At 38.4% G+C, this 15,857-nt stretch overlaps 1 protein-coding gene across 1 annotated transcript; it reads left to right on the plus strand.

Moving 5' to 3' along the window:
* Window positions 1–3,758: 3,758 nt before the first annotated feature.
* LOC129107326 (adenylate kinase 7-like) lies at window positions 3,759–10,050 on the plus strand. The gene is made up of 18 exons (XM_054618786.1): window positions 3,759–3,965; window positions 4,074–4,217; window positions 4,851–4,965; window positions 5,051–5,145; window positions 5,224–5,334; window positions 5,528–5,611; window positions 5,720–5,808; window positions 5,899–5,989; window positions 6,175–6,252; window positions 6,378–6,527; window positions 6,736–6,864; window positions 7,032–7,137; window positions 7,459–7,587; window positions 7,674–7,739; window positions 7,875–8,072; window positions 9,111–9,328; window positions 9,446–9,604; window positions 9,705–10,050. The coding sequence occupies exons 1-18, from the start codon at window positions 3,882–3,884 to the stop codon at window positions 9,738–9,740; spliced, it is 2,082 nt and encodes a 693-aa protein (XP_054474761.1). The 5' UTR covers window positions 3,759–3,881; the 3' UTR covers window positions 9,741–10,050.
* The last annotated feature ends 5,807 nt before the right edge of the window (window positions 10,051–15,857 follow it).

Raw genomic sequence — 15,857 nt, forward strand, 5'->3', positions numbered from 1 at the left:
TTTGCTGCTCAATAGCCTATTTTGTTCACCAGCTATTTGCTAACTGTGTCAGGCTGTTGTTGAGCAGGTAGTCAACAGAGGGTTTTAGAACTTTTTCACAGGAGACTGCCTGCTATGGCCAAAAACGATTTAATGAGAGGGATGAGAGTGAACCGGTACAGTGAGTTTGGCCATACAGCTAAACAATGAACTATAACTCACATTAAAGCTGCATTAAGCCAAGGTAATTATTCACTGTAGGTTTATGTGACCACTCTCATTGTTACATTGTTTTCAATGTGGCGGCACTGATTCCTTAGATTACAGCTGATCCGGAAGAATAATGAAATGCCTCAATGATTAGGAAATGTATATGTACTGTATGTATTTATTTAAATGGAAATAAACCAATTAACAAAATGAAAATAAATAATCTTAAGCAAGTACAAACTCCTACATGAATAACACCAAGTTCTGCCCTGATGCAGGTAAAAGTGGAAAGGTGCTCTTTGAAATTAACTCCAGCTAGGTTTCATAATACTCATAATCACATATCAGAAACGCATCAGAAAAAGGCAGGAAACAAGTCTCAAAGGGGCCTAAAGACCTGAGTTCTGGGTGACAACAGCTGCTGAAAGAAGGTCTGCATCAAGCAAAGGAAGAATCAGAAGGACCTGCGGGAGCAATTCCCCACCTCTCTTAAGTCCTAAAGAAAGGGCGTAGATACACCCTGATTGGCCAAGAGGGGAAATGCACCAAGCTGCTCTCAAGTATTACTTAGGAGCCAACAGGTGATCTGAATGACCCTTCAATCAACTCAGGTGAAATGGGACATTCAGTTTAAGTCAATTTGGAAAAAGGAGATATGACAACAAGTACCACAGAAAGAAAGGCTAAACACGTCCAACTAATGTCGGCCAACTTATTGGTTGGGCTCCGATTCTCATTGAACATGATGGAATATTGTAAAATAAGATGTGCTTCATTTACAGATTCTTGTTTATTCAGTGAATCAAATTTCTAAACTTCCCTTGTTTGAAATACACGCCTCAGCATTCCATGATAATTCAGGAATTACAGGACTTCCAATCAAAACTGGCTTTTTTTTAATTAAGAGGTTTACTATACAATTGCAAGAAACAACTAATCATCCATGTAGCAGTTCCATTCATAATCAGTGTGCTTTGAACATATGACAGGGTGTGTTTTATTGAGTGCTGAGACCTGTGTAGAGCAAACACCATCAAGCACTGCCAGTGGCTTCTAAGATAATGTCAGCTCTATAAATATATGGGGTGCTTTGAAAGTTTCCATGTCAGCGCATCATTGTCCTGCGCCATGAAGAGATAAACAAGCCCACAGGTGTGTGTGCATGTGTGCTTGAGGGGGTGGGAGTAAGATGGGGAACAGCATGGGGGGTAATAAATAGGAGAATTAGAGGAATACTATAGTGACACCAGTGTGGTATGTAACCAAGTACATATACTCAAGTGCTAACTAGGTACAATTTAAATGTTCTTCATTGAGTATTTTTATGTTATGCAATTTTAGACTTCCACATTTCATTGGATTGCTTTATTTACTTGTTACTTTGCAGATTTATATTATGTAACCAACAAATATCTTTTGATGTATGGTTAAAGGTTAAACTACGCAGCAGTATATAAAGTAATTTAAATGAATTCAACCTTGACCAATAACATACTACAGTGGGTACGGAAAGTATTCAGACCCCTTTAAATTTTTCACCCTTTGTTTCATTGCAGCCATTTGCTAAAATCGAAAAAGTTCATTTTTTTCGCATTAATGTACACTCAGCAACCCATCTTGACAGAAAAAACCAGAAATGTAGAAATTTTTGCAAATTTATTAAAAAAGAAAAACTGAAATATCACATGGTCATAAGTATTCAGACCCTTTGCTCAGTATTGAGTAGAAGCACCCTTTTGAGCTAGTACAGCCATGAGTCTTCTTGGGAATGATGCAACAAGTTTCTCACACCTGGATTTGGGGATCCTCTGCCATTCCTCCTTGCAGATCCTCTCCAGTTCTGTCAGGTTGGATGGTGAACGTTGGTGGACAGCCATTTTCAGGTCTCTCCAGAGATGCTCAATTGGGTTTAGGTCAGGGCTCTGGCTGGGCCAGTCAAGAATGGTCACAGACTTGTTCCGAAGCCACTCCTTTGTTATTTTAGCTGTGTGCTTCGGGTCATTGTCTTGTTGGAAGGTGAACCTTCGGCCCAGTCTGAGGTCCTGAGCACTCTGGAGGAGGTTTTCTTCCAGGATATCTCTGTACTTGACCGCATTCATCTTTCCTTCAATTGCAACCAGTCGTCCTGTCCCTGCAGCTGAAAAACACCCCCATAGCATGATGCTGCCACCACCATGTTTCACTGTTGGGATTGTATTGGGCAGGTGATGAGCAGTGCCTGGTTTTCTCCACACATACCGCTTAGAATTAACGCCAAAAAGTTCAATCTTGGTCTCATCAGACCAGAGAATCTTATTTCTCATAGTTTGGGAGTCCTCCATGTGTTTTTTGGCAAACTCTATGCGGGCTTTCATATGTCTTGCACTGAGGAGAGGCTTCCGTCGGGCCACTCTGCCATAAAGCCCCGACTGGTGGAGGGCTGCAGTGATAGTTGACTTTGTGGAACTTTCTCCCATCTCCCTACTGCATCTCTGGAGCTCAGCCACAGTGATCTTTGGGTTCTTCTTTACCTCTCTCACCAAGGCTCTTCTCCCACGATTGCTCAGTTTGGCTGGACGGCCAGGTCTAGGAAGAGTTCTGGTCATCCCATACTTCTTCCATTTAAGGATTATGGAGGCCACTGTGCTCTTAGGAACCTTGAGTGCTGCAGAAATTCTTTTGTAACCTTGGCCAGATCTGTGCCTTGCCACAATTCTGTCTCTGAGCTCCTTGGGCAGTTCCTTCGACCTCATGATTCTCATTTGTTCTGACATGCACTGTGAGCTGTAAGGTCTTATATAGACAGGTGTGTGCCTTTCCTAATCAAGTCCAATCAGTTTAATTAAACACAGCTGGACTGAAGAAATGGACAGCATGTGAGTTAAATATGAGTGTCACAGCAAAGGGTCTGAATACTTATGACCATGTGATATTTCAGTTTTTCTTTTTTAATAAATTTGCAAAAATGTCTACATTTCTGTTTTTTTTCTGTCAAGATGGGTTGCTGAGTGTACATTAATGCGAAAAAAAATGAACTTTTTCGATTTTAGCAAATGGCTGCAATGAAACAAAGAGTGAAAAATTTAAAGGGGTCTGAATACTTTCCGTACCCACTGTATATCTAATGTTTTAAGTCCCCTATATCTTAGGCTACAGTTTCTCTTGGAAAACTGTTTTATCAACAGTAACATGGACAGACAGTAAAACACACCAACCCTCCCCCTTATCTCATTATATCAATGCAACAACAGCATGATGGGACTCAAATCACACCATGGGGCATGAAAGGACAACTACAATATTACATTTGCAAAAATAGTGTTGACTATGATAAATATGTACAGTGAGTAATATAGTCATCATCATAAGCAGAATTGGAATGCTTGTTTGAGTATGTTTGGACTCAATATGTTTAAATGTGACTACTCCAAGCAATTAAATCATAAGTAAAGGCTTTAACCTTTCACCACCTGGGCTGGCAGTGGTGAACGTCGAGTACGTGAAGTCACGCAGCGTGTCAACCTTACGCATTCTCAGCGTAGCATTTCATTGGCTGACCCGTGGCAACCGAAGTGAGTCCATAGCAACGGACCCAAACGCAACATGTATAAGAAGTTAGTAAGAGCTTTAACACACTTATTTTAGCAATAAAGTTACTCAGTTCTACAAAAACCCGCAAGGTATATATAACTGAAAATTATTGTCTTTTTGAAATGGGGGACAAAAAGCATCAAACTCGTCCCAAACGTATTTTCATCAACGACGTCGACACGTATTCCTCCAAACACATCGCTGAGGTGACGTAATCTAAGCGCAATGAGCTGCTGCCCGCTAACGGGGTGTACGTGTTGATATCAAATGTCTTCCACTAGCTTTACAGTGTTTTCTTCTGACCGTCTCGACAGTTTTTATCGACATCATGCGCGACCGAGGATGAAGCCGAAGCAGAAGAAAGCTCCCCTCGAGGTGAACCTGCTTTCCAAATAGTGGGAACTGTGTCTCCTTCCACCAAAGATGATCAGGACAACTTCCTGCTTGAACAGTATGTGGTGAGGAAATAAACTGTGTGCATGTTGCTTCTTATTGGCTTTACTTTCAAATGCAACAGGTAGGATGGGAACAAGTATATCTACTCAATCATTATACTTACATGAGATAATATGACCATTTAATGCAACTTGACACTTCCACCTCACTACAAGTGCAAATATTTTAGGCTGCTTTTCACCATTTATTTGGTATCTACTCTACAGATTTGTTTTTTATTATACAAAGCATATCATCTTTTAATCCTACACTATGATTCATTGCAATAGATTGAACAACCCCATAATTAAATGTTGCTCCTTGTACACACCAATGAAATGCTGCTTTTAAAATGCATCAATAATAATAATCCAATAATATAATATTCTGTTAAAGAGTCATTCGGCATGAAGAGTACTTTTATGTTTCAATCTTTTTAAACAATTTGAGTTTTAATGTTTTAATGCTAAGAGTATTTTTTGCTGATACTACTTTGAATGCAGGACTTTTACTTAATTGAGTATTTTATTTTGTGGGATTTCTGCTTTTACGTGCTATGACAAGTAACTATAATTACTATATGTAAGTTATGTCTATTTCTGGACAATGTTAAATAACAGAAAATGTTTAATTCAATATATAATCTCTTGTGGTAGTCACCAACTCGAGACGAGCTTCTTGAGCGCCTGCTGGAGTGTGATGTTGTGGTGTACAACATCTCAGAAAGTGCTACACAACAGCAGATTGAAGAAGCAACATGGGTTATCGAAGGTAAGTGAGTAAGTAGGCTTACGCAGTGGACTGGCTTTGCTGTTTCCTTTATTATACATGTACTCTTTTCTGTCTTTTACAACAGCACTTACTGCCGAGATGGAGAACATCAAGTCTCGAAAAATATTCATCTTAGTCTCAACTGTGATGACCTGGGCCATGACCAAGTCGCAGAATCCGGTGAGCCTGTGGGAAAATCTTGGCAAACTTGTCCTATGAATAAAACATAACCATTTATATTATAATTTTCCTCTTCAGGAGGAAACATATTTTCTGCTAACAGAGGAAGAGTTCAGAAGAAGAAGGCCACATCCCAATTTCAGAAACCACTATAATGTGGAGAAACTTGTGCTGAAACTGGGTAGAGGGGTATGTACACTTTTAGGATGAAAAGTTCAACATACTCAACAAATATTACAACAGCATGGTAGAATTTTACTGGGTGCTATTATTATTTTTTCACCAGGAAAATTAATTAGGCAAGGCCCTTAAAATGTAAAGAAACAGAAAGAAAAAAAATATGTAAACATCAAAGATTCTGTGTGATTTTCCAATCTTACAGAAAAAGTCCAAGCTTATTGGATATGTTGTAGCTTGTGGTCTTCAGTATGGAAAGGGAGAGAACCTCTTTCACTACTTTTTCAAGGTACATATTAATGTTTACTGTAATAACTTAGTATTTTGTATGTTTATGTATATACTAATATCCCAATTTGCAATATCATCTTCTGTAAATGTTTTCTTTTTTGAACAGGTGTCTTGGTTGATGCAGTTTCCAAAAGTTCCTCTCTTTGGACAGGGCACAAATCACATCCCCATGATTCACGTAAATGATCTTGGAGGGTGATTTTAATTTTCTGTACTCCTACATTTATACTTTTTTCCTTTTTCTTTTGATAAATACTGAAGGGCTGAATTGTGTTTCTTTTTCAGAGTGATCCAAAACATCATTGAACTCAAGCCAAAGTCAAAGTACATTCTTGCTGTCGATGATTCCAAGAACTCTTTAGAGGAAATTGTAAAGGTAACCTTATTGAAAATACGAATGCAGCAATACATTGAAAAAAGATGTATATGTTATAGACTAGTATAGGCCAACCTGGTGACCAAATACTGATTGTGACTGTGAACTGCAAAAGGAAAATGACAAAAAGAAAATGCAAAAAAAGCTTAAAAATGAATCCTATTCTCTGACTCTTAACCCTTCAGATGATAAGCAATACACTCGGGTCTGGAAAAATTACCAAAGTACCTGAGGAGGATGCCATCACAATGAAGGCTTTTAAGGTACATTGGAAGATATTTATTCTTATTTTAAATAAATAAGAATCTAGTCTGGATTATCTCTTAATGTTCATATTCAAGTCTTTCTACATTTGTGAATTTATTTTCAAACCCTTGATTTATTTCAGCCAGATGAATTGGAATACCTTAATATCAACCTCCGTCTGGATGGTTTTATTATAAAAGACTCCTTCAGTCTCCGCTGGACGTCTGAAGCTGGGATGGTTGAAAACATGGCCAGCATTGTTGAGGAATACAAAGACACCCGGCAGCTTCTTGTAAGTGTTATGTACAGATACCAAGAGAGATCTAAATATATATTTAAATAACATCTGTTACTCTGATATACAGTATGCCTGGATTTAACCTGTCACTAAAGTAATCCAAATCATTAATAACACCTTGATGGGGTATTTTTGGCGTAAAAAGCTATTTTGATACCAGATAAAAGCTGCCATGATTTGCTTTTTTCCGTTTATTTCACAGCCAATCAGAATCTGCCTGGTAGGACCTCCAGCTGTGGGTAAAACCACCATTGCAGAGAAGCTCTGCAGACATTACCAAATACATCACATCAAGATCAAAGAGGTCATTGAGGAAAAGATCACACAACTGGTAAGTGGAATAAAAGGATTGCGTTTGCCTACCAGACAGATTACATTTTTCTCTCACTGCTGTCCACTAGAGGAAATATACTGCCCTCTTGTGGAAAGCCTTCTTTGCCATTTGAGTCAAATATGGACTCATTGTTCTTTTTTCGTGTTTCTTGTTCTATGCTACAGAAGGAGATAGTGGATGGAGCTGACCCTGAAATTGTCAGTGAAGAAGCAGTGACTGCTGCACAGAAACAACTGGAAACTTTTAACGAAAGCATGGAAATGCAAGCAGGTTAGTTAGAGAACCACAGCCCAACATAAAAGCAACATTGTTTGGTTTATTGACATTAAAAGATATGGTTTGGATGTTTGACTACAGCAGCCTTTGGATTAATTCAAACTTGTGATCTAAATCTGTTAATCACAATGCTATACAATATTAAAAGTGAGAAAGAGACATGTTGTCACTCAATAACCTATCCAGAAACAGGTCTGATTTTGCAAAGACCTTTGCATTTGGTATGTCTGTAGTTGGATTATTGATGGGTTGTTGTTGCATAGAGAGTATTTTACTGTCCCACTATAGGTTCAAACAACTGTGTTGGTCCATTAGGTCGACTGGCTGACCACCTAGCTTTTGACATTTTGAAAGAAAAGCTGAATTCAAAGCCATGCGTGAACCAAGGATTTGTTCTCGATGGCTTCCCTAAGATCTATGAGCAGGGAAAGCTGATTTTCTCTGGTATGTTTCATCCATTCATTTAATAAATATGTAATGTTTATTGATATTGATAACACTAATGTGGAAGTGGTGTTTCTATTATCTAGATGAGGGCACAGAGAACGAGGATTTGATGTCCAAAACACCCGTGTACAACAAGAAGATCACTCCAGGTGGATGGTGTACTTCTTAACTTAATTAAGCACAAATCATACCGTTCAATTCTTACAGCATAGCAGGCAATCCCCCAAACTATCTTCTCTAAATAAGACAAAATATTCTTATTCTACTTGTTTTATGTTTTGCAGAGCATGTTTTTGCCCTTAATGCGACGGATGATTTTCTGACAAAGAGAGCTCAGGGACTTCCACAGAGTGTGGCAGAGAAAATGCGTTGCACCCAGGAGGAATTTGTCCCTCGCCTGATGAGATACAGACAACTCACTACCGCAGAGGAAACCCTGCTGGACTACTTTGATGAGCTTGAGATTCACCCGGAACATATTGGTACTCTCCCTAAAGACACAAGTTAATGTTATGCCATAAAGAGAATATTTTGTAGAAAATTTATGTAGATTATGTAGATTTATGTATTTATGTAGAAAATTTAAGTATTGACAAGTTGAGTTTGGTCATTAGAAGCAGGTTTCCATGCTGTTCTGTCTGTCTGTGTTTAACTTTGTGTCACGTTTTATATGAAGGAACTATGAAAAAAAGAGTTTCTTGAAATCAAATTGATCACACTTAATATTTCAAAGAGCATGCTGCTTCTTGGTTCAAACCCTGTGCCGTTTAAAAGAATAGTTTAAAATTGAGGGCGATATACTGATTCGCTTTGTTGTAGAGTTAGATTAGATGAGTTATAACACTATAATGTCTGTGCAGTAAAAAACTCTCTAATAAACACATTGTACATTTGTTTAAAAACACCATAATTTAAAAACTACAATTCACAATTTTACTTGGAGGTTATGTGCCGATTTTTTTCTTGGCAAGGACCAGGACCTGTCTTGAGTCTCTGCTGGTTGCCTGGCAACTACTCATCCCCTTAAAACACAAAATTGTGATTTTGACATGTCCATTTTCAATGGATGAGACAAAAAAGATATAACATGTGAATTACTGAGCTTTTGAGGTTTTGCTTGGCCTATTTTGCTTTTGTTTTGTTGCCAGGCTAGCTGTCCCCCCTGTTTCCAGTCTTTATGCTTAGCTAAGCTAACCAGCTGCTGGCTCCACCATACTGGCATGCGAGTTGTATTGATCTTATCATCTAACTCTTGTTAAGAAAAATAGTAAACAAACTTATCAAACTGTTCAATGACGAGGATAGACATACTGCATGTTATGATCCTTTAGTCTTTCCCCCTTCCAGCATCTGACATATTTAGAAAGACAGAAATCTTCCAGTTTTGTGCCATAAATCAATGTCATTGTTTAACCTTGTGGCAAGCAACGTAATGTTCTGCAGAGAGGCTTTTGGAGGTTGACAACTCACTTCACAGCGATTCCGTTTCTTTACAGTAAGTGTGTCTTGTCCGTCTCCAGAGGTCACTACAGTCGATTCAGAGTACACAGATGTTATGAAGAAGATCACAGAGATGGTCGGGGTTCCAAAAAACTATGGGCTGAGTCCAGAGGAGCAGGAGGAGGAGGACAGAAGGAAAGACGAAGAGAGGAAGCAGAAACTGGCTACAGAGGCTGCTGAGAAGAAACGTAGGAATGAAGCTGCACTGGCTGAGATGGCTGCTCAGTATGAGGAGTGGGTAAGTGTTGTATAATGCATTCATAGATGGAAGTTATTAATTACCATGCCACATTGGGGTAGAACATAAAGACTGGTAAATACTAACAGCCAATTCAAATATTGTATCATTCATTAGCAGAGGAATTTGTCTGAGGTGAGGCGACAGGAGCACGAGCTGCTGGAAGCTCACTCTCTTCCTCTGAGGAACTATCTGATGAAGAATGTGATGCCCTCGCTCACTGAAGCCATGTTAGAGTGCTCCAAGATCAAACCAGAGGACCCCGTCAACTTTTTGGTATTTACACAGTAGATTATGTTGAGCATTGGTGCCTTCTGTTAAATACTGTATGAGTGAATTGATGCCACAGCTGATATGCTATGTTTTGTTTTTGCAGGCTGAACATCTACTACGGAACAACCAACAACAATAACAATCAATCTAATGAGGATATGATCGCATACATGTTATTTTTTCCTACAGTACAATCAAAGATCCTGTAGTTTTGACTTTAACGTCACAGATTTTATTCATAAAACTTGTCTATGCTGTCATTTGTAAGTTTAACTGAAGCAAAGAGGACAAACACTGAGCAGGCATAGATATATGTTTATTTAAGGAATTTATTTAGGTCAAATGCTCCATTTGAGGGTCTACGCCTTTACACACGTATTGATTAATTGGAAATCAGATGTACGTCAAGAAAGAATTTCAGCTCGCCGTCGAAGTGTAAAACGAAGTATTAGGCCCTGCACATTGAGAATATGAAATCCAAACTATGAATGACTTAAATCAGAGAAATATGTGTGCATAACACTGATTATTTCAGACCAAAAAACATTATAAATATCTAATTAAAAAATAAAAACTTAATTTAAAGTATGTTGATGTGTCAACCTAAAATTGTGCTTTAACATAGTACACAAACACATAGAGAGTACCAAAAATACTTTGCAGGTATATTGCGATATGGTATAAATATACACATACATAACACACTTATAATACCTAAAACTACACTTTCAACATGAAGAATATACTAATGTTTCTCTTGGCTGGTTTATAAGAGGGTCTTTTTTTTTAGCCAGGTTTCCAGACATTTCAGATCTGCCCTTTTACAGCCTCCATCTGGTCTATGACTCATCTTACTCTCTGATGAAGAGTCGGAGCTTACTGGATGAAGCGTGCTAACTGGTTATAATCCAGCAAAGATGTAAAAACCAAAACCTTTGTGCAAAACTCTTCAGTTGAAGGCGAGAAAGCTTACAAACTAATTAATAAAAAAATGCATTAGATAAAAATAATTTACATTACTGACAGGAAAACATAGTGACTCATGCTACATATATTTATGACATTTATCACTAAAAACAAATGCAATAATTGTTCCTCTGCTTATGAAAAAGTCACAGGATGAAAACAAAACTTAAATGCCTACAATACATACTGTTCCGAAAATTATCAACATATATATTTCTTGCATATTATGTGAATCTTTCAACTTTCATTTAAGCTTCAAGTCTGCTTTTTTAACACAAGGTGGTGCAGGAATTCTACCTAGAGACTTCACAGAGGCCTAAAAGAGAGACGGGCACTTGTATTTAAGTGTTTAAATGTCTGTTCAAGTGTTTCTGTTCTCTCAATTCAACCTACAGACAATAGAGTTATAAGATGCATTGTCTAACTTTGTTGTGCTTTTATGAAATAAGTTTGTCTGGCTGTGGAAAGGGGGCTTTGTTCTTATATTGTTGTAAAATAAAACAAAAATGTTGTGCTCTACTTGTTGTGGAGGTCAATCTGGTGTCTGGATTTGCTTTGTAGTTTCTTTGTGACCAAGAATCTGTGGAATCCAGCAGCTAATTAGAAGCTGTTTGCAGGCTGCTCATATGGAAACTAAATCATAAACACTTCCTGTCACACAGTCTCTTTGTGTACAAAGTATTACCACAATAAAATGGCAAGAATAGCATTTTCCATGTTGTTAATGCTTTAAAAGCAAAACTATGTATTTGTTTCTGTAACTGTGGGGATTATATCCATACTTGAGGTAATTTTACAGTATCTCTTCTTAAATATTAAAACCCATCTCTACTCTATATTTCAATTCTACAATTACAGTAGTAGCTGGTAAAACATGAGGCTGATTAAGTCTCCCACACCTAAAACTAATTATTGAACCAGTCCTACCTGTGCTGTGGTAAGAAAAAGAGAAAACACATGTGGTGTTTAGGGCCTTTAATATACTAGTATACTAGTAAACTGAACACTGCAGATTAAGAAAGTATTATTTTGTCATAATTAACACAAGTATGTGTTTATATGTGCACTCCTGCTGTTTACATTACATTTTACACATACAGAGTTTAATACTTATTTTAATGAGTTAATTGCTGTCTGTGCAAATTTGCACAACAACCACTGTATTGTAAAAAAATACAGATATTTATATACAGGAATTTAAATACAGGACTTTATTCTGAAATGGTCCATTCTGCAGGAGGAGTACTCTTATATTTGTTACTTTGAGTAGCTGTTGATGCAAATATTTTCGTAAATTGTTACTTCACTGTAGTTCTACTTTTGTGTAACTAAAAGATCTAGGAAAGTTTTTCACCACTGCTCGTGAGAAAACACATTTTAATGATCCAGTATATATGACTCAAATGCACGACACAAAACAGAGAAGGTAAAAGCAAAATCCGCTGTGTCGCTGTTCAAAGCAAGGATCGGCAACAAGCAGGCGGTCAGACCAGGCAGGTAAGAATTTTAAAAGGGCAGTCAATGTGTCAAAACAAGCCAGAAACAAGAGGACAAACAGCTCTGGGATCAATTGTTCAAAGAAATTACACAAATTTTGAGTAGGTGTGCAGCTGACTGTGGATGTCATGCGATGGTAAAAGGTGATAACACACTAAAGACTACTGCTGGACAGAAAAGGAATGACAGCTTCTCAAATAAAATCACTTGGGACTACAATAAGAGAAACTGTAATTTTCAAAAGGGCAAAGGGTCGACCCAATCAGTCTAAATAAAAGTGTTGTTGGTGACACTGGGAGGGGCTGAGTGGTCCGCCATGACAAATTAGGGCCGACATCCCCAGCAGGAAGCAGGTCCAGCTCTGTCACTGACATTTAATTTCATATTTATGGGGAGAACCGACAAGATGTCCTGCCAAACACCCACGGTTCCCATAATTCATGTCTGTAATATGTGTATGTGTAGTTCTGCTTTTTACTGGTCCCAAAAGTCAGCCAGCCCCTTCCTCTTTTCCAGTAAAAGGAGGTTATTATTCTCCCTAATTAGAGTTATTTTTTCCCACCATGCACTTGAGCAAGTTAAGTTCCTTAGTCCTCAAGCTACAGAACCTAAAAACAGTTTAGAAGAAATGCAGAGAATCCATTGTAAATTGCTGAAGCTGTGTTTGCTCTGAGGTCCGTTTTGGAAAACATGAGTCATCATTCCAGATGGTCCAGCTGCCTCCTGTTGGACTGAGACTTCTAACTGGCTCCAAAGCATGCTGGGAAAAGACATGTCAATGGGCTAAATACAGTGTACTACTCCTACTCTACTGTTACTAATATATAGATATATAACCAATATTACTGCTAGTACTCTGTCTATCATTACTGTACCATTTCTCTCCACTGCTACTACTTTTACCTCGCTGCAATTATAACGCTAACAGCTACCACACTTTTATCATTATTGTTTCATTTACTAATATGATAGTAATTAAAAAACATTCAGCATCGAAGTCTAAAACCCCACAGTGGTCACAGCCAGAGGTCGCTCTCTGGTCTACCATGATGGCCGGTCTCCAATGGAAAACCTTTGATCCAGGATGCCAAGAATAGAGTATTAGTGAGGACTTTCACCTGAACAAGCGAGGAAGAAAGGTCTCATTCTGTGGTGCAGGGCGTTGGCTCAACCGGCTCAAATACAGAACATTCATGGTGGATAGATAGACCTCTATCCTTGAACTTGTTTGACTGATTCATATTTATTTTAGGCAATTTTACTCCTGATTCCTAATGTTATATCCTCGTTATGTTTTTCTGCATAAACTCTGATGAAATGTGTTATTCTAACCTTGGTTTTTTTTATGTGGTAATATAAGTAACAGTAGCCCAGGTACTGTCATTGGTGTATGTGTAGGTGTGTGTGTGTGTGTGTGTGTGTGTGTGTGTGTGTGTGTGTGTGTGTGTGTGTGTGTGTGTGTGTGTGTGTGTGTGTGTGTGTGTGTGTGTGTGTGTATAATCCATCCTCCACAAAGACCAGAAACGATCCATGTAAGAGAAAAAGGGAACCATTTTTTAAATTATCCATGGTGCCAAATGGTCTACACACAGCCTGTGTGTGTATGTGTGTAGAGTCAGAGTGAGGTCTGAGGTGGTCTCAGTGAGCCTTGTTGTTTTATCTGCTATAGCTTCCAGTCACAATAACCTCTACCACCCTTGCAGTGGTCTCTCTCACACACACACAGCAAACATGGAAATAGCATCTACCACCCCCGAGGTGGTCACCCTAACATCTGCTGGTGGTTGAAAATGCAAGAAGAGGACCACACACACACCTACACACACACACACGAATACCACAAGTGGTCCTGCATATATTGTCTTCATGTGTCAGCCATATTGACCTACTGTACTGTACCTCACACCAGAGCAGAGTGTCTCATGTTCATGCACACACACACTTCTTACCGAGCTGTGTTTAACAGCAGTATTTGCTTTTCTTGGATAATGAAACAGCTCCAAAAGAGACAGACGGTGTGTGTGTGTGTGTGTGTGTGTGTGTGTGTGTGTGTGTGTGTGTGTGTGTGTGTGTGTGTGTGTGTGTGTGTGTGTGTGTGTGTGTGTGTGTGTGTGTGTGTGTGTATGTCCTTGCATACAGACATGCTTCACTGTGCATGCAAACCAGTCACCCATATGGGGTCCAAAAGGTCGACCCCTCATTTGTTTCAAAGGTTGTTTTAAAGATTATTTAAACAATCTACAAACACTATTTCGACACCAGACCATAAATATGTTTCTGTACAATGCAAAAAAAATAAAGCAATAATGTTCAGTTGTGGCTCTGCACTAATACCTGATGAACTGGATTATTAGATCATTCTTATTCATTTTTTGCTTGTTGCTCTGGGCCAGTTCTTTAAAACATCTAACCAACTGATGTGGATGTTTCCAGTCAAAAGTGAAACAATCTTAATAGGAAAGTATTCATACAACAGATTTGTATCTCCCTACTATAAATATTGAACTTCCAATTTGGTCATGATAAAACTACTCTTCTTCATTGCATGGCATATCTACGCTATTAAGGCAAAAAACAACAACATAATAATTGTAGTAATATAAACAAATAGGTGTGTCTGTCTAAGCAAGTAGTACAGACATAATAGAGAAATACACCTCATCTTCCAGTTCAAAACACACTTTCTGTATAATTCAGCTCCTATTTTCTGTCTTTAATACAAAACAAATGTCTCAAAGTGAAGCTACACTGAGGAATTATGTATCTCATCCAGCGCCGTGGTGTTGAGCATCTCATAATTTAGACCAAAACAAACCATCCAGCATGTTTCCAGTAAAATTTCATAAACAACGCATTTAAAAAAAAAAAAAAAAGAACATCATCCTCTTAAAAATCAAAGTTCTATACAAAATCTTACTTCACTGCAGTGGCCCTAGTGAGTCAGTGGCATCCTGCACATTAAGTTCAAATTATTTCTCTTTCTGTTTATGAACAGACTTATTAAGGACATGCCGCTAACACATACCAGGTGATGTTCTGCAGTCAAGTCCCCCAAGATGTATTTTTCTATTTTCAGCATGTGCGCTCCTGCTGTTCAATCTGGCAGCCACTTGTGGTTGTGTGTGCGTGAGTTTCGCACAACATGTTTATGATTTTGTGGTTATTTACAGTAAAAGTGCAGGGGAAAAAACAGCTCTGACCCCCAATCTACTCCACTAATTGTCAAATGAAATGCAATGCATTGATGTGGGTATGGTAAATGAAGAAAAGTATGGGGAATGTTGTTTCCTTTTGTTTGTTGTTTGATGTTGCTGCAGAAAAAAACTATTTTATTTGATTAAAAAAATAAATAGTTTAGATGTTTCAGAATAGGATATCAATTAAATAGATCGTACACAGAACTTCACGCCTGCATGCCTGTGCTTCCATGTGTGTGTGGATACATGATTCTGTTTGTGTATCAGCCAGTTAGTATTGTGCACTTCTGACATAAAAGGTATGACACTTGACCACTCATTTAACATCTTCTTGACAGTGTAAGGAAGCCTCTGTGGATCGGGCAGGGGCCAAAAAATGGTGTTGGCCAACATTTTATGTAATCCTCCAGGAGCATCAGTTCAAGTAGAGCAAGTTTCAGCAGTTTCTACTTGTGACTTCTCAGCAGGCTCCAGGGCAAACGGACGCTCTCCATCAATCACAGATACAAATATCTGAACGGTGTCCAAATGGTAATGGGACCCAGGTCTGCTGAGGCCTCGGAGTAGAGGTTCCTGCGAGTCTGTAAGAGGAATGT

This window comes from Anoplopoma fimbria, chromosome 18 (genome assembly GCF_027596085.1).
Source record: "Anoplopoma fimbria isolate UVic2021 breed Golden Eagle Sablefish chromosome 18, Afim_UVic_2022, whole genome shotgun sequence".
NCBI classification, from domain to species: domain Eukaryota; kingdom Metazoa; phylum Chordata; class Actinopteri; order Perciformes; family Anoplopomatidae; genus Anoplopoma; species Anoplopoma fimbria.

Excerpts from the sequence above, each read along its gene's own strand:
- LOC129107326 (XM_054618786.1), top strand. The coding sequence starts at position 3,882 with ATGGGGGACAAAAAGCATCAAACTCGTCCCAAACGTATTTTCATCAAC. Across the intron at positions 4,966-5,050 it reads AGCAACATGGGTTATCGAAG|CACTTACTGCCGAGATGGAG; the intron begins GTAAGTGAGTAA and ends CTTTTACAACAG. Across the intron at positions 6,865-7,031 it reads AGGAAAAGATCACACAACTG|AAGGAGATAGTGGATGGAGC; the intron begins GTAAGTGGAATA and ends TCTATGCTACAG.